This window comes from Hyperolius riggenbachi, chromosome 5, assembly GCF_040937935.1.
Source record: "Hyperolius riggenbachi isolate aHypRig1 chromosome 5, aHypRig1.pri, whole genome shotgun sequence".
Classification (NCBI taxonomy): domain Eukaryota; kingdom Metazoa; phylum Chordata; class Amphibia; order Anura; family Hyperoliidae; genus Hyperolius; species Hyperolius riggenbachi.
In genome coordinates, this window is record NC_090650.1 from 292,582,213 (window position 1) to 292,602,133 (window position 19,921).

The 19,921-nt window shown below is 41.3% G+C and overlaps 1 protein-coding gene across 1 annotated transcript in view; it reads right to left on the reverse strand.

Annotated features, from left to right (window-relative positions):
* The window catches only part of ZNF407 (zinc finger protein 407), a 716,766-nt gene that overhangs the window by 587,408 nt on the left and 109,437 nt on the right, over positions 1–19,921 (reverse strand). The window contains exon 3 of the mRNA XM_068237071.1: positions 17,729–17,843. Within this exon, the coding sequence (XP_068093172.1) occupies positions 17,729–17,843 (115 nt within the window). The remainder of the gene's footprint in view (positions 1–17,728; positions 17,844–19,921) is intronic.

Consider the following 19,921-nt stretch of genomic DNA (forward strand, 5'->3'; position numbering starts at 1 on the left):
TATATGCGGTCAAAGACTCTGGGACCTTTTCCAACTTTGAATAAATAATAAATTGTATGTTGCACAAGGAACTGCTTTGGTGAACTTGATTTTACTATAACCACCGCAGAGGGAAAATAAGTGGATTATTAATATCTTACTGGGAATCCCTATAGGCTATTCAAGAGTGCAGTTATACCGATACATTATAATTTTTATTGTGCGCACATATTTGCATATGCAACTTTTTTCTGGACAATCATAGCCATTTTTTCCATGTGACTGACGAGTCATGGACAGTTGTCAACTCAGGCCCAGGTGGCTGGAATAGTAGACATTAGATCAATGCATCTCCTTCCATGTGTTTGCGCTGTGGTTAAATTTTAACCTTTTTATCATGGATTTATAAATAAATAAATAATTAATTTTGATAAATTGATATCTTTAGTTGACTTAGTCTTTCTTCCCAAACTTGTTTGTGTATAAAATGTTGATATAAGGTCTTAGACCTGGGAAGCATCTAGTACAAACTATTTAGGACCTTTTTGTTTTAGTATTTTTCAAGGCCCTCTTCCTTGTGTCATCTTCTCCACCACCATATGGACTCAGTGATGCATTCTTTATATTTCTCACTACCTTGCAATCTGCGCACAATTTTTTTTGTTGTATCACTATTTTGTGTACCATTGTTTAGTAATTCTCACTATACCAGACTATCTTTCTGAAATTACAGATAAAAAGAAAAGTAGACATATTTGTTTTTCTTTCAAGTCTCCAAGACATTCCTAAACAACTTAGACAAATATTAACATTATTACAGCAACAGCACAAGGCCCATGTGACAATGGCTAGCATATCACAGCGTGATATGTGGGTGGAGCTCTATCTTTGCTCCAACCTCAAGGAGAAAGAAGGGAGAACAACAATGTTGGGCTGCACGCTGCCAAGATAATCAGTCAGACTAGATATCTTGCCAGGGTTGAGGGCCTGTTTATCGGCAGACACAGTCCGGAAAAACCACTTTGGACGTGATCAATCCAATGTGTGTACGGGGCTTTAGAAAAACCCAGTTCTCATGTGACTAATATGTCTAGTATTTCTGTTTTTCATCACTTAGACACATACAATGGGTAGATGACCTGGTACTTAGCAATTTAGGCTGTCACTAATGCTGGGAGCTTGGCTTTAAAGGATACCTAAATTAAAAATAAAAATAGCCCATTTACTTACCTGTGGCTTCTTCCAGCCCACTGAAGTCTTCCTGGTCCCTTGCCGTCCCACATTCCACTGTTCCTCTGGTGTCCCCCTCCATTGCTGGATGCTCCATAGCTGTGAGCACTCTGCGCTTGTAAGCTAGTAAGCAAACATTGCTACCATGCATGCTCAGAATGCTCCGGGCTGTGGGTGTGTAATAGAGGACGCGCAAGCCAGCCCCATGCAAGCGCAGTTGCTGAGCCAGGATCATGGTGAGGAAGCAGTAGGACTTCAGGGGGCTGGAAGAAGTCCCAGGTAAGTAAATGGGTATTTCTTTTTCACTTAGGGTTAACTTTAAGGCCTGAGGCCTACTACAGTGCTTATAAGAGAGATTTGCGCTTTCTGGGAATCAACCGTGATTCCCAAAGTGCTTAGCCAATGTAAGCCTATGGCAGTGATTCATCAGGAGTGACTGTGACTTGCAGGAATTGTAATTGCGGTATCTGCAGCATTTTCGGTGCAAATTTAAGGAATGCAGGGCCCAACATCTCATTCCTTGATACTGATCTGGAGAGTGCTGGGTATTTAGTGTTCTCTAAAAAGCGCTATCGTGTTTTAGCGTGATCTGCCACCAGCCCTCGCTTTTTTATTTTAGTAAAATATGCTATCTGGTTGCTATAGGTTACTGCACTGTGCACAGTACTATTTCCTACTGCTTCCCTGATTATGCCTTGCTATTTTCCTAGAAAAAAAAACTATCAATTTTCCCTTAGTTGCCTAGCCAACTTAACCAAAATGCTACGATAACCTAGTAAATTAATTAATTTAAAAATGCTAAATCTACACGAGTCACAAATCCTCCTAAACATGTCTGAAAACCGTTTCCTTAGATAAGCAGTTAAGGAAACGTTATAGGTTTTAGCATTACCCAGCTCAACAGCATCAAATAAAATAGCTGTGCCATCTCGTCCAATTTGTAGCCAGCCTGTGTGTTATGAATTGTTAAATATGCAGCATAGTGCCTTTGATGATTTAAGTACACAACAGCTTGAGTCCATCCAGCCAGCCGAAATTTTCATTTATTCCCGCTGTCTACAATTACCCACAACCATGTATTTTTAAATATTTCCAGCCTGTAAAAATTACTAATTTTTGCCACTTGTGTTTATCTGCATTTCGACTTTGATTTGGATAAATTAAGCTCTCAAGTGTTTTGTGCTTTATGAAACTCTGCATGTTGCACACTTCAACACAAATAAATGACTTCTACCATTAGAGGTTTAAATAATGTAATGTATTTCATGCTCAGCCTGAAGCTGGATTCCAATGAAGTTGCTAATGCACGTAATGATTAAGTGTAACTCAAATACTAACTGTGTTGTTGAAAACATGACAGGCAATAATTTGGTCTATTATATTCTGCCATTTAATTGCCTAGTACAGACATTCTGTGACACATTATGAAGCAATGATTTACAATTATTCGAGCTGCAAAGGTCAGAAAGTGACATTATAATCATCCACACAAAGATCCCTCCTAATACACAAAACTAGGTGGTGCACACACACACAAAAAAAAATGTTTTGCTCGCTATATTTAGTTTTATTTTCCTTTCCGTAGTGTTAACTAGAAATGAAGCACAGCATGGGAGTAAAATGGCACACATTGTCATTACAGCTTAGATGTATTACAAATCTGCTCAGGATCACAACAGAAGAAAGAATTATAAGAACAAAAATGCCTTTTGCTCTATATGTAGAGCATGTGTACATGAGTGAGTGATCAGAATTTTGTGCACTGCAGCACGTAATACAACACAGCCTGAGTGAGAGGAGCCCTAAGTATGCCACGCCTATTTTGCAAGCCTCATTGCTCTGAAACAAATACTTACAACTTTAGCATATACATTAAAGATCCTTGTTGCACTATTCCTACCTAGGTCAACATAAAACCAGCTCCATTGTTATCATCCAAATCTTTGAATAAATTGAAGACCTTTTGAGTAATCTTAGAAAAATCAACAGCAATATGAATAATAATACTTATGTTTCTGAATAAAATCTAGTTCAATGAAACTACTGTAGAACGGATGCTTAAGGCCTCTTGCACACTATCGTATTGCGTCACGTTGCAGTAATCTCTCTCTCCGCTCCCATGTTGCAGCGGCCCTTAGTCTCTACAAGACGGGCCACAGAACCCGCTGTAATATGGAAGTGCTTTGTATTATGGTGATGCCATGGAGACTCTGCAGTGCATTACCAACCGGTAGTGCTCGGCCCGCAATTGCATTGGAGTCAATGCAACAGCAATAGCGGTGCATGCATGCGCTAATCATTTAAAATCCAAAGACATACTTCCTGTCCAACAGGAAGGACATCACTGAGGGGGGCGGATCTAACCAAATTACCCTGTCTGCGCGCTCTGCCGCAGGGTGATTAAAAGACAAAATGACGCAGTGTAATTGCCCTGAAGCAGGCTCTCTTGCCGCAGGACAAATCACACTGCACCAAGTGCGCAATTAGCCTAAAAAGTGTAACTGCAGTTGCAGAAATAGCATACTACTATTTTTCAATGCAGTGAGACTGAAATCAAAATCAGGCAGAATAGATCAGTAAGATCGCACATCTTCAAACATTAGTTAGGTACTGGAACCAGCCTTTGTGAATCCACACCGAATACAGATGGAAACAGAGGATGGCAACATTGAACCCTTCCCATACTCAACAGAGGAGAAACAGTCCATTTTGTTCCCCAGCAATACGGCCACAGCATCTTGACCCGATACAGGAGAAGACTTGATCGAAGATTGACACTCGCGTCTCACTCGCTCCTTAGTAGTAGTTTCGTCACTCGACTCATCAGGGGCATGATGTGTACCTGATGAGTCGAATGTCAAAACTAGTTGGGCGGAGCCTAAGGAGCGAGTGAGACGCTGAGCCACATGTGGGATCTTTTACATGCGCATATTGTTTTGGAAATTGTGAGTGCACTATTTTAATATTATTTTAACAATAAAAGACGGAATTACGCTATGTTGATGTAACGATTGCGGAATCGTCTCCGTGGTCAGCGCACCAGACGTGCGCTGACGCGCCGGATTTCCTCCACAAGCGTATTATTGAGGACACCCAGGCTAGGTGCTATGCACCTGCAGAGGGGAATTCCTGTCGGCAGGTGGAGCTGTGGAGTGCAGAGGAACAGCTCCTCTGCCCTACCACACACGCCAGACAGGAATTGTACGAAGGGAAGAAACGCAATCGCAAGAGAAGCGATTGAGAGTGAGCACAGAGACAGATTGTGTGTGTGTGCATAAAATTAGTCGCCAACCCGCGACTGTGCACACACCACAGCAGATAAGAAGCAGGAACGCGATCGCGAGAGGTGCGATCGCCAGACGTGACACAAGGTTACAGCAAGGCGGAGCACGAGAGTAGCAGAGGCACAGCAAATAATACAATAAGGAGATACGGAAAACAACAAATGCTAGCTAACCGCGAACACCGCACTAATTCGCAACAGTGCACGCGGTTACGCGCGGTCTCCACGTGATAAGCACAATAGAGACAAGCACGCCTAACTAACCATTAACAGACAAACATGAAACAGAGGACGCGAGCGCTTGCTTAACGGTTACCTCACCGAGCCTCCAGCAAGCGCAGCAGACAAGACAGACACACAAAAACAGGGACAAGCGACAGAAGGATCCCCAGCGCTAGCTAAAAGTGGCTAGCGCGATCCCAGAAGACAGAACAGAAGGATCCCCAGCGCTAGCGAAAAGTAGCTGGCGCGATCCCAGGAGACAGAACAGAAGGATCCCCAGCGCTAGCGAAAAGTGGCTAGCGCGATCCCAGGAGACAGAACAGAAGGATCCCCAGCGCTAGCAAAAAGTGGCTAGCGCGATCCCAGAAGACAGAACAAAACGACCCACAGCACTAGCGCAAAGAGACTAGTGCGATCCAGAGAAGATAATAACAGAACAGAAGGGCCTACCAGTAGCAACCGCTGCTCTGGTTAGCACCCCACAGACAGACAGAACAGGCAATACAAATAATACAATCCTAACTAGACTAGGGAATCTGCCTAGCGCAGTCCCACGAATAACTCTAAACTAATCTTCAACGAGAAGTAGCATGGCTGACACTCATTAGGAGTGTATACTACATAGCAATGGCTGACACTCCAGCAGTGTCCATCAGGAACAGACCATGGAAGGGAAATGTCCAGCAAAGCATTCTGGGAGCAGAATGCTTTTATAGTGCCAGTCATCAAAAGAAGGCAGGTAACGGATTTGCATGACTAATGTATGCAAATCCCTCAGCAACACAAGCTGCACAACTGACAGAAGGTCTCCTTTCCAGAGTCCTGCAGCAAGCAAACCTAAACAATGGTCAAAAGGCTGCCTGCCTGCGCAGGCAGCTGAGCGGATTCTCACAGTTGAGCCTTGTTTGAGTTATAGGAACTATGAGGAAAGATGTCATTATTGGTCTTATGAAACGCCTGTATGCTGGTCTGTGCTGGGTCAACACTTACATCTGGTGAGAGGCTTATTTTTACGCTGGGTGTAGGCACATTGGGTTCTGTGTGAGATACCTGGGGAGCACTGGTGATAAGCAGTGAAGTTTTAAGCAGCATTTCACTATTGCTGTTCATTTATTTTGCATGCCCTGAGTGTTGAAGAACCCGGAAGGAGAGGTGCAAAAACGTGTGGGCTTATACTGGCAGAGCCAGAAAACGCATTTTCCGATCGTAATTGGTTGGCCTACTATTCTGGTGAGCATATATAGTCTCTCATGAGGATGATGTGAAGAGTTTATTGGAACTGTATGGAGATTTGAGAAGACCTGTACTCAGAGACTAAGTTTGAAATCATAAAATGTATACTTGTTTATATATGGCTATTTTATAGGCGTGAACCAATTAACGTCTGGGTTATAAATTAGTTGTACACTATTTTATACTGTTCCATTCAATAACGGTTGTTGAGCCCTACGTCTTTTTATATGTTTATCCCTTTGCACTGAGGTACACACTCTGTTGGCAGCTGGCGATCCAACATAGACAGCGAGTTGAGAAGCAGCCATTTGAGCAGCATAATTTTATTATTGTGAATATATAACTGAGGATCACACGGTTAAAACCCCTCTCTACTTAAAACACTTGCCCAGGAAAACAGCATTATAGTGAAGTACACGGATAAAGGGGGGTGACAGTTGTCACAAACCCCCCAGTGGCCGGACCGCTTAATGCCTTACAATCTATTTCAACACACAGCCTATCCAACCTCGTGGATGCAATAATCGATGTGCTGAAACCACTGGAATTGGGTAGCAGACAAACTAGGAGAGAGTGTGCAAGGGACACAAACACTTTACTGCACAATATTTTGGGTACAGGGCTGTCAACCCCTTTAAGGACAGAGGAACCTGCTCTGACTATTATAAACCTGCAAATAAAAATTGTTAAAACACTCTGACTGCAAACAATACAATACTTCAGGCTAGTGAATCTTCAGAAAGGCTAGGATTCTTTCTGTGTGGCTTACAGCAGGTATGCAGCTGAGAAAAGGACTTTAACCTCCTCCCGACCGCCTAACGCCGATGGGCAGTGGTGCCGCCACGACCGCCTAATGCCGATTGGCGTCAAGTCCTGAAGGCGGAGATTAGCAGGGTATGCATGCATCACTTAACTGTCCCCAGGAGTGGCTCACAATCAAATCCCTCTGAAAGGCTGATGGATGGATGGAGGGAAGGGGTGAGAGAATTAAAAAATAGCTTTTTTTAATTAAAAAAACAAAAAACAAAAGTATGAAAAAGAGTCACGTTACTAGCGATCAGACAATATAATTTTCATAACTACCATAAGTACAGTATCTCTTGAGGAAAAATGCATACAATACATTTATTCTAGATATGGCCATGGTGGTGTCTTTCTGTCTGCTGTCCTGCTGTGCTCAGCCTTTTTCTGCCAGCAGCAGGACCAAATGGTCCCTTTCAGGTTGCAGTTCACACTTCAGTGTGAGCTGCCTGCTGGAAGGATAATCTTTTGTTCCCAGTAATTAAAGAAAATAATTAGCCTCCCAGGACAACAGCTGCAGCCACATGAATAGGCAGACACCAGAGTTTTTTCTCTGTGCTGTCCCTAGATGGACAATTTGGATTGTAATCATGAAACACAATCAGAAAACGGATTGTGTCTTTTCGCGGTTTGTCCGTGACAACAGTGATCTGTCTCTGAACTATTCATCTGCAGCAGAAATGATGAACAAATATCACAAACCAAAAAAAATGTATGCAAAGTTCCTTGATTTTGAATCAACTGATCCAACAAGCCCAATCCAGGTTTATGCAACAGGGCATACGGTAAGTTCAAACCCCAGAGCTCCCATCAGCATTCCCTTTGTCAACGATTAGTTTTCTGGCACAGACAAGGCAAGACTCTTCCGATCCTTGAAGTAGAAAACAACTGGCATTAAGCATTAACAGTAGACCCCTCTTTGCTGGTAAGCCTACCCAACAAACCCACGGTGCTCGACAGGGCACCCTTGTCTGAAACTGAACTTCTGAAGGCACTCCTATTGACCTGAGGAAGCAGGCAGAGACCAGTGAAAAGTGTTGTCTGTTTTAAACATGCTTGAATAAATCTGACCTGATCTAAAACCCATTTTATTTTGTCTGGGTTGTATCATCCGGAGAGGTAGGATACCTCATTTTTATAGTCTTTATTATTTTCTATTATAGTATTTATTATTTTCTATTATTTACATACAATCTGACAATCATATTTTGGGTGCCTCCACCGCTCATCATTTTGGTACATGAGGATTTAATCAGGTTATTTATTTTGAAAGAGTGAAGTAAAGGTATTATTATGGAATTTCTACTGCATAAATGCACCACATTGGGAGTCATGTAGAAGAAATTGAACCTGTCTTTTATTGAAGAAGTATAATCACAGCACCACAAGCAATATGTAAAGAAAAAGTTACCATTACAGTGACCTCTTTCACTGCTTGCATACTCATAAAATGTTACCATTATCTTCAGATTACAAGAAACACAGTGCAAGACCTTCTGTTTGTGACAAAATTACAGAATTAATGCTGCTGAAACATTGCTTCACCTTATAAAGCAGGATTCTTAAACAGGTAAAATTTATAGCAATTAAAACTAATGAAGAAATGCAGCATGAGCTGCTCATGCTCAGGAACTAATAGGTCCATTGAGCATTTCCAAGATTATTTAGCCATCGATGATAATGAATTGACATTGTCAGTACTGTTAATGTACCGACACTACCTGCTGCTTCTAATCCAATAGCCATTCTTGACACTTCCATACCTGATCAAGCCAACGCTTTTACCTTCACAGCCTAGCCATTTCTAGAATATGACTTCATAGTTATGGCAGCTATACACCTCAGTCCTGATGGTTAATCTGAAGAGCTAGCACTCACAAAGATATATTCACTAAACTGGCGTAAAGTTTTACGCATGATAAGAAAAGCATAATGCATTGAATGTCATAATTGCATTATGTTTCAGTCAAGGTGCTTTAAGTGGATCCGAGATGAAAAACTAATTATAACAAGTAACTTGTCTATATATCTTATCTAAAATTTAGATAGTTTGCACAGCAAATCTAGCTGCAAACCGCTTCAACAGTTTATGATTATTTCTTCTGCGATACAATGACAGCAGCCATGTTTTGCTTGTCACATTACACAGGCAAGCTGATAGCATCTCCAACCCTCATGTCAGCCTGTGACAAATTCACTCCCCCTCTTCCTCCCTCCTCCCCTCTGCCTCTGAAATCTCTGGCTAGTATCCTCCTCCTGCCCAGACTGAGCTCTCGTAAGCCCTTGCTACGTGGCTCAAAGAGTGCCAAGGCACAAAGGAGCTGTGGGCGAGGCTTGTTTAGTTTACAGGGAATTAGAGTATTAAAAAAAAAAGTATTTGGCTTGAGGAATGCCCTATAAACTACATGAAAGGACCCCAACTATGCAATGAGTAAAAGTTTATCTCGGATGCACTTTAAGACTTTACAAATGATTTTCTGATTACAGCAGTCTGTTGAATATACCCCACGACTCCTAAAAGCTTTGCTTAAAGCAACTACCTACTGACTTTAGGGACATTGCTGCAATCAAAAGCTTTTGTTGAATGTATATATATATATATATATATATATATATATATATATATATATATATATATATATATATATATATATATATATATATATATATATATATATATGCAATTGCACAAGTACTTGCTGCTTGTACATACCCAGCTGTTTCCGTAAGATAATGACCTTTTTCACTGTTGACTTCACATTGACAGTGTTGACTGACAGCTTGAACTTGTTGCAACCCTCTAGAACAAACACTCTAATGGCCCATACTCACGAGGGACTTTTGTCGCCTCAACACGCGGCGCGCGCGTGTTGCGGCGACAGGTCGCCCGTGAGTATGGGCCGTCGCACACGCGCGCACCCCGAACTGTCGCCCGCCGCTCATGTCGCCATGCGATTGAAACTTTCAGTCGCATGGCGACAGTCGCCGCTGCCCCCCCGCCGCAACTGTCGCTAGTCCGCGTGAGTACGCGGACTAGCGACAGCAACCTCCATGTAGGTACATGGAGCTTCCGGCGGGGGGAGGAGGAACGTCAGCGACAGCTTCCGCCTTGCCGCTGGTCCCTCTTCCGCGTGTGTACGCGGAGGGACCTGGCGAGAAGCTGTCGCCGGCCTGTCGCCCACACGCTCACGTGTGCTGGCGACAGGCCACATTTCTCGCCCGTGAGTATGGGCCATTAGCTTAGCACCAGAGATGACCCTTAAAGGATGCTTGACCCAAGTCAGTAAGCTGTGTGTGTAAAGGATCTGTACCGCCCCTCCTTCATAATTCCCCCTGTAAAATATTTTGATCATTCCCACCACTACTCCGCCCTTACAGACTGAAGGCAGAAGTTATTTGATTGTCCTTGCACATCACAGCTCAGTCTTCATGAGCTTCACATGTGCAATCACTGTGGCAACACATGCACTATAGGCTGGATCCCTCTCTTTAATAACAGTGCACAAATACTTAGACAGGCGTGCACCCAGCACTGACACGGGAGCTATCACGGGCTCAGGGCGTCTCTACAGATAACATCTTTTTATTTTCATAAAGCGAAAAACTGAAAAAACAACTTTCCAGTGGCAGAAAACAGATTCATTGGGTACAGTATCATATGCGCTTTCAGCGGATGACTTTATTTGTGCTCGTTATTCTTGACTCAGGTGTGCTTTAGGGTCTATTTACATTTTTGCTGGTTTAGTGCTATGTGCTACATTTTAAGACTACACATGTACAACAGACAATTTGTTTTAAAGTTACCCATCCAAAAAGGTTTGATGCAGGACAGTGTGCAATGCCAATGTATTTTAGCATACATTTCTGATCGAGAGCTGATGTCTTGCCATTCATCATAATAAGTAGGGGTGTTGTTCGCATTCCAAAGCCAGAAGGAGGAAGCATCAGAATAATGTGAAACGCACCGTGAAGCTCAAGTAAGTGAACCGCACCGACCCTGCCCACTTGTTCGTATTGAATTGGTTCTAAGTGTGGTGGTCAGCAGTATTTGCATGTTCCTTGTTTGATATGCCAAATTCAAACACCAACGCTAATAATAATCATAATCAGTAGCATTTGTACAACACCAGAAGGTCTATGTGTAAATAAACCAAATTAGAAGCTTAATAAATGCACAGCCCAATAAAAGTCCCTTTGTGTTGATGCGCAATGCAGTGAGAAAATCATAAGCAGCTAAATCTAAACACAGCAACATTGGCACTGGAAACATTTAATATATCCAGTTATGAAGCTGTTAAGGAATGAGTGAAATGACGCACCTCCACAAGCAAAGTCTACTAAATCAGCCTGGAACCAATAAAGAGTTATCCAGTTTCCCCCATAGATAACATGACACACTTTTTACTGTGAGAAGAATTATGCCAAGGATTGGGGTCTCAACAATCATTCCGCTGATGAGACATCTTTCCTCATATCTTGATTTAGAGGAGACGTCTTGTGACACGGTTATGACAATTTACTAAAGTATTGATATTGTAATTCAAATAACGAAATAAGGGGCAATCAAACATACGAATGTCCAGAACTACAGAGCTATTGCAAAGTTGAATAGGAATTCTTGCAGGGTCTAATATTAACAGGAATGACCACATTGCCAAAGTTATTTATGTCTCCGTTTTATCTGCTAATCCAGATTTAGCACATGAAACAAATGATTGATGTGACGTAAAGAATATTAGCAGAGGAAAAAGTAATTAAGAGCTGTTTTTAAATGTCAAGGCAGTGCATAAATAAACTAAATTTATGTAACATTCTAGTCTAGCTGTGAGTCAGGATGTTGGTTTGTTGAAAAAGGATGTTTTTGTAGACCTCTTTGGTTCGTATCTTTCTACATCACCTTTACCATATTCTTTATCTAACTCCTCACATATGTTACTTAACCTTCTTCATTTTCAAAATTTAACAGACTTATGTTGTAATTTGAGACTTATTTTTTGCACAGCACAAATTCATTTTTAAGGATTTTAGGATACCTTTTGCAGGCTGAAAAGCTCTTTTCTTGAACCAGTCAGATAATAACAGTGTACCAATGCAGCTCCCTGCTCCTTATTACAGAGCAGTATGAGGCATTTCTAGCTGAGGCTACTCTTCATGTTGCAAGCCGTTAAGGTGCCCTGATGAAACTGGATGATGCAAAACTGAAAAAAATAGGTAAGGAGCCTTCTACACCATTTATAATCCACAAACAATAATGTTAAAATATATTTACAGGAAGAAAGGCTGTATTCTAAGAAACCTTACTCACTGCCCCTGCCCACTGTGCCAAGGCCCACCACCGATCCCTCCTTGTCCTGGCATAACCCTCTTGTATATGCATTGTGTGCAGAGAAGGACATCGAGACTGCCAGGATATAGGATCTACTACTTCACCATGTGTATCAGTGCAGATGGTGGGAAAGTAATGGGGTGGAGAAGGTGGGGGGAGCTCCGAAATGGGGTGGAGAAGGTGGAAGGGAAGCACTATAATGGGGTGGATGAGGTGGAGGGGAGGAGCTCTGTAATGGGAAGAAGGCGGTAACGACAGAGCAGGAATTCAGAACAGCTACTTCTACATCACTAGTGTTCCTGGACCTGTAGAAGGAGCAGTAAAGCAAGCGCCAAATGCGCACTCTTCCTGTTTATTAGATGCTTTGTCTGTAAATACTTTGCTTGCCAGCAAAGGCAAGTATGCAAAGTGACTATAGGTAGCACTGAAGATGTCAATTGTACTAGAATTAAATGTGTTCTACGCACATGCACGCGCGCACGCACGCACGGTACGCACGCACGCACACACGCACACACACACACCTACCTGAGCACTGTACCCATTATTCCCTAAAACTATTTTTTATATGATATTTCTTTGTATTACATAATTTGAGCTGATGCTGAGCATGAGTGTTCATAGAAGTGAAGCTGCAAGATACCAAAGATGAAGCTATTGCAGTTGCATTTTACTTCGGCAGCAAGTCATCCAATAGTTTGGATCATAGCGCAAACCCTTTGAAGGTCGCAGAGAAAGTAAAACAACCGATTAGCTAGACGACAATCTATGCTAGGGAGCAGAACAGAATAAAGAAGGATGGTGGTGCAGGCTTTGTTTGAATACTTTCTATTATAACCAAGTGATTTGCATAGTAAAAATAAAGTGTCACGTTACTGTTCTCATGCCGAAATATCCATTTAACCATAAAGTCTAGTTAAGCAATGGATTTGTATTATACATAAAAGTTGCCTGTTAAGTTGTGCTTACTGTAATTGAACCTGAGTCTGTCTCTGCATTAGCAAAAAGCCATCTCCAAGCAGGATACGAAGGTGCAAGTAAAGTGGTTTTATATAACACATATCAGTTACTTTTACTGGTATAATAATGTTAAAACATATTTTTTAACTAAAACTAAAGTATTAAAATCTAGCCCAAGTATATTGTGATATACCATGCAAGCCAGGGCTTTCTAAAACCTTTAAGGCGATTCCTTGAAAATGAATTAGCTCTACATTAAGAATTTCCACCTTCTACAAAATGCAACATTTTTGAAAGACAATTAAACTCGGCAGACAAAACATCCCAGGAGGGAAATATGCAAGAAAAGAAAACATTTTACAGCAAACAAAAGTGGAATAAAGCAGCTATAAAATCAAATATTAAGCCTAGATGAAGCAAGATGCAGTTTCTTGCCCAGACATACAAGTTTATTTAATGAGCAATGTGCAGATTGCAAACTTCTATATTCCCTATGCTCCTGAGGATTGGGTAAGGTCAGCCACACACTATGCAACTGATTTACTTTTTTCCATATATCCTTCACTGTAGGGTAATTCCAAGGGGTGTAGGGGCCACGGTTGCAGCAGTCGCCTGTGCTATCAGGCCCAGGCCCATGAGGGGCCCGCTCGTCCTCCCCACCTGCTGCCGCTGAGGGGGTCATCAGATACTCACCTCGCCACGATCCATGCGCTGCATCTACAAACTTCTTCCTGTTCTTGCGTTCCGGCTGGAAAGCAAAACAGGAAGACGTTTGTAGATGCAGTGCATGGATCGCGGGAAGTTAGTATCTGATGACTGCTGAGCCGCTGCTGCGTCCCCTCTCCGCCTGGTTACCTATACTGAGACACCTAATTCCTGACTATCTATACTGAGGCATCTAATCCTGGCTATCTATACTGAGGCATCTAATCCTGGCTATCTATACTGAGGTGTCTATACCTGACTATATATACTGAGGTACCTATTCCTGACAATCTGTACTGAGGCATCCAATCCTGGCCATCTGTACTGAGGTATCTATTCCTGACTATCTATACTGAAGCATCTATTCCTGACTATCTATACTGAGGCATCTAATCCTGGCTATCTATACTGAAGCATCTATTCCTGACTATCTATACTCAGGCATCTATCCCTGGCTATTTAAACTTAGATACCTATTCCTGACTATCTATACTGAGGCACCTATCCCTGGCTATCTATACTGAGGTACCCATTCCTAACTATCTATACTGAGGCATCTATCCCTGGCTACCTATACTGGAGGCACCTACTTCTGGCTATTTAATGTAGGGTGGGGGGGGACAGGATCCAAATTCTGCATTGGGGCCCCGAGGTTTGTAGCTATGCCACTGGTAATTCTACCAAGTGTGGAAAAATACCTTTAGACTGAGGTACATAACCTTAAAGCATGAGTTTGGGGAGGTTTTGGAGAATGTGGCCAGTTTTGTAGGTGTAGGTCCTGTGAGCCAGTTTCAGAGATCTTACTTGAACAAGTTGCTGTTTTTTACCGGATTTCCGTCCAGATGTCAGTGATAGGGATATTTAAGTTTTTCTCTATGATGGTGAGACGCAACTCTTGGTCCCTTAGTTTTAGGGACTTAATGAAGTGGGAAATTTGGGTTTACCTGAACACTTTTCCCTTTGGTATACTGTAAGCATTTTGAACTTCTTGTAGTGGAATAATGTTGTTCCCTCTAAATAGATCATAGACAAAGCATTTTTTAATCCTGCTACCTTCGAAAATTCTGCACGTTAAAAACCTGGTGGAAAGTTGGGGTTACCAAATAACTGTATTTTGTACCAAATCTGTATTTTGTATATTTGTGTATACCATTGTCTAGATTATGCTGTACCCCGTGTTTGTTTCTTACTTTGTACAGTGACATGGAATATGTTGTTTTATAATTCAATAATAATGGGGTAAGGGTAAGAAGGGAAGGTCAGGGAGTGAACTTGTGTGAAACATTCACCACATTTCATAATCAAAAAATCATTACTTATATCATTCACAGTGTCACAAATAGCTAGAGCTGGCAATTAAACTTTATCTGCTATGCCAGGCCAGACTGCAGAGTTAATTAGATTAGTTCTTATCAGGACCTTCCTGGAAGCACAGCCAACCCCTGCTGTTTAGCAAGACATACATTTAAGGCCCATACACACGTCGGATTTTTCCGAACGACGGGTCGTTTGAACGTCCTGTTGTTCAGTCGTCCGCACGCTAAATCGGGCGTGTGTACAGACTGTCGTTCGGGTGATAAGACTGGTTTTGAGCGATCCGCCGGGCAGAAATTGTAAAACAGGGTCTATTGGAAGGATGCTGTCTCCAACATTTATATCTGGCTTCAAAGGTGGAGAGAAACTGATCTTATCTCTGCTATCTCACCACAGCTGCCCTCCAAGCATGTGCAGCCAAACTTCATTTCAATCGGACGATCCCTATTTCTTCATAATTCATAGTTTTTAGGGCAATACAAACAGACGAATCAAACTTTTTTTGTTAAATGTTATTAAAGTCACTTTGACACACACACTGGCCGATTTTCACACAAATCGCACATACAGCAGCTGAACAATACAAGTTGTCAGCCGTATTTTCCAGTTTGTGAATTCATGATGCCTTACTTCATGCAAATATGCAATCCATTTCCTGATATGTCTGATGGGCATGGAGAGATCAGCTTGCCAAGAATTCTGTGAAGATCTCTCTCCCAGTGGGGGGGGGGGGGGGGGGACTGCCACCAGCTCCAATTGCCCCAGGCCTGGACTTTGCTTGTTATAGCCACTCCCAGCTATAGAGTGGGCAGTAACCCAGCGATGCACTCAGGTCCTTTATTCAGTTGTATTGACAAATTCAATCTACCAACATACGCTGGAAGGATACCTGCGACAAACTGCCATTTTGGATTATTCAATACAAAGGCTTTATGGTTTACTGGACACTATCACGGTATTTTGAACTTTCAAACATTCTACCTCATTTCTCATCTCTTACTTATGACTATCCAACCAATCTGTTCAGCTGCCAGATATATTTATTTGGCCTCTGCTTTCGCAGTAGAGCAAACCCGATCGGGCTTGGTTATTTCTGCCTGATCAGAAAGCTGCTACTGCCCCTGCTCTGGAGCTGAGGAAGGCAAATATTGCCTGTGCCACAGCCGACATCCTTGTTGGCTGTGGTTTCGGGAGCTTCCAGCACAGGATATCCAGGATAGAGGAGGACAGGGGTTAGCCTCATTGGGATCCAGAGGCTCCAGCCTCCTCCTCACCCCCCTCCACCCGGGTAAGTATCCCCCAGGAGGTTTTTTTTTTCTTACAGATTATCTTTTAGTGCTTCAGAAAGCAGGACTGTTTTCAACTTTGAGTCGAATAGGTCAGAGAAGCGCTTTTGCAAAGATAGCAACGTGTGTTAACTCTTCCTGTACTGGAAAACAATATGATATTCTTTTCTTTGCTACTTATGTTCTATTTCTTAGCTGTACTACACTTACAAATCATTATCTCATAAGTTAATTTTCGTTTCAGGTTTGCTTTCATCCCTATGTTCTTTATCAAGAGCAAGATGCTTCTCCTCAACTTCAAAGCATGGGGGGAGGTGGATGTAATTAACCCCAAGCATTTGAAGGTGACTAATGTTGCAATCTGGAAACTCCCTCTAATAAAGTGATCCCTAAGTATCAATTCCAGTGACACTTACCCATTCCAAAAGGGTTAAAAAGAAAGGCAACCAAAACTCCTAACTCCTGTTTTTATTTCACCTCCATTTCCTAGCAGTAGAGTAGTAAACCGTAAACCGTGTTAGCGATTAGTAAAAGCAAGAATTTTTGAATCTAAAAAAAAAAAAAGTATGTATCCCTTTTAAATGTTGCATGTATATGGTGGTCTGTTCTAACATCTTGTAAGCATACAGGATTAGAGTCTGATAAAGGTGGAATAGTCGAAAGCTTACTCTTATTTTTGAAGTTAGCCAGTAAATGGTATTTTGGTAATCCACATTCAAAACTTCTTCATTTTCTAGTCTTTTTGATTAAATTTTAACCTTTTATCTATACAATTCTTCTGTTTTTTTCTCCCCTGTCTGGAATTTTCAGCTCAGTTTAGCTTCTTGCTCTTTTTTCAGTTTGTTTACTTTTTGTTTTTAAAATCTTGGGGAAGTGGTGTGAATTAAGAGCACCTACCGTATTACTACTAAGTTCTTTGTCCTGACTCTGTTTGCAAGCTTTATAATAAATTAACAAACATTTACATTTTAAGTCACCGAATCATTAAAAGTATTCACGGAAAATAATGCACAGAGCAAGGCGTAAAGAGCAGTACATCAACTAAAATTCAGTGTTACAAGTTTTATTATATATTTTTGATGTCTAACAGGAATTTATAGTTCTCTCTGGCAACATGAGTGAACATCCTATAATTTAGGCAATTTACAGATTACAGGTTCAGATTGACCTCGTAGCCCCATACAATTGCTCATCCTCAATGCTGGATTAGGAGTGGGAGAGAAATGTCATAACTGTATTTTAGGAATTTACCATAACAATGAAAAGCAGGGTATGCATGCATAATGTTAGCCGTCGTGAGAGCTGGCTTGGATAGTGAAGAAATGTACATTTTCCCTTCTTTTCTGTTTTGTACCGTGTTCTATGGTAGCAGTGAAGTAATTTACTCACCCACAAACATGACACTTGTATTCTCTCATCCCAAGATGTCTCTTCACATGGTTTCTGGCATCTCCAAGCTGAGCTGCTGCAAAGTGGCATATTTTGCATTTAAATGGCTTTGATCCTACAAATGAGAAGATAAACATATTAACTTTTATGACAAACGTGTATATGTATTTGCAATTAAAAAGCGCAAAGCGTAAACTGAAGAGGTATTATTAAGCTCATATCAGGAAAAGTGCATATGTTCTTAACCACTTGAGGACCACAGTCTTTCTACCCCTTAAGGACCGGCCACTTTTTTTCCATTCAGACCACTGCAGCTTTCACGGTTTATTGCTCGCTCATACAACCTACCACCTAAATGAATTTTGGCTCCTTTTCTTGTCACTAATAAAGCTTTCTTTTGGTGCTATTTGATTGCTCCTGCGATTTTTACTTTTTATTATATTCATCAAAAAAGACATGAATTTTGGCAAAAAAATGATTTTTTTAACTTTCTGTGCTGACAATTTTCAAATAAAGTAAAATTTCTGTATACATGCAGCGCGAAAAATGTGGACAAACATGTTTTTGATTAAAAAAAAACCATTCAGTGTATATTTATTGGTTTGGGTAAAAGTTATAGCGTTTACAAACTATGGTGCAAAAAGTGAATTTTGCCAATTTAAAGCATCTATGACTTTTCTGACCCCCTGTCATGTTTCATGAGGGGCTAGAATTCCAGGATAGTATAAATACCCCCCAAATGACCCCATTTTGGAAAGAAGACATCCCAAAGTATTCACTGAGAGGCATAGTGAGTTCATAGAAGATATTATTTTTTGTCACAAGTAAGCGGAAAATGACACTTTGTGACAAAAAAAAAGAAAAAAAAAAAAGAATCCATTTCTTCTAACTTGCGACAAAAAAAAATGAAATCTGCCACGGACTCACCATGCCCCTCTCTGAATACCTTGAAGTGTCTACTTTCCAAAATGGGGTCATTTGTGGGGTGTGTTTACTGTCCTCGCATTTTGGGGGGTGCTAATTTGTAAGCACCCCTGTAAAGCCTAAAGGTGCTCATTGGACTTTGGGCCCCTTAGCGCAGTTAGGCTGCAAAAAAGTGCCACACATGTGGTATTGCCGTACACAAGAGAAGTAGTAGAATGTGTTTTGGGGTGTATTTTTACACATACCCATGCTGGGTGGGAGAAATATCTCTGTAAATGACAATTTTTTCATTTTTTTTACACACAATTGTCCATTTACAGAGTTATTTCTCCCACCCAGCATGGGTATGTGTAAAAATACACCCCAAAACACATTGTACTACTTCTCCCGAGTACGGCGATACCACATGTGTGGCACTTTTTTGCACCCTAACTGCGCTAAAGGGCCCAAAGTCCAATGAGTACCTTTAGGATTTCACAAGTCATTTTGCGGAATTTGATTTCCAGACTACTCCTCACGGTTTAGGGCCCCTAAAATGCCAGGGCAGTATAGGAACCCCACAAATGACCCCATTTTAGAAAGAAGACACCCCAAGGTATTCCGTTAGGAGTATGGTGAGTTCATAGAAGATTTTATTTTTTGTCAAAAGTTAGCGGAAAATTGATTTTTATTGTTTTTTTCACAAAGTGTCATTTTCCACTAACGTGTGACAAAAAATAAAATCTTCTATGAACTCACCATACTCCTAACGGAATACCTTGAGGTGTCTTCTTTCTAAAATGGGGTCATTTGTGGGGTTCCTATACTGCCCTGGCATTTTAGGGGCCCTAAACCGTGAGGAGTAGTCTGGAAATCAAATTCCGCAAAATGACCTGTGAAATCCTAAAGGTACTCATTGGACTTTGGGCCCTTTAGCGCAGTTAGGGTGCAAAAAAGTGCCACACATGTGGTATCGCCGTACTCGGGAGAAGTAGTACAATGTGTTTTGGGGTGTATTTTTACACATACCCATGCTGGGTGGGAGAAATAACTCTGTAAATGGACAATTGTGTGTAAAAAAAATCAAAAGATTGTCATTTACAGAGGTATTTCTCCCACCCAGCATGGGTATGTGTAAAAATACACCCCAAAACACATTGTACTACTTCTCCCGAGTATGGCAATACCACATGTGTGGCACTTTTTTGCACCCTAAAATGACACTTTGTGAAAAAAACAATAAAAATCAATTTTCCGCTAACTTTTGACAAAAAATAAAATCTTCTATGA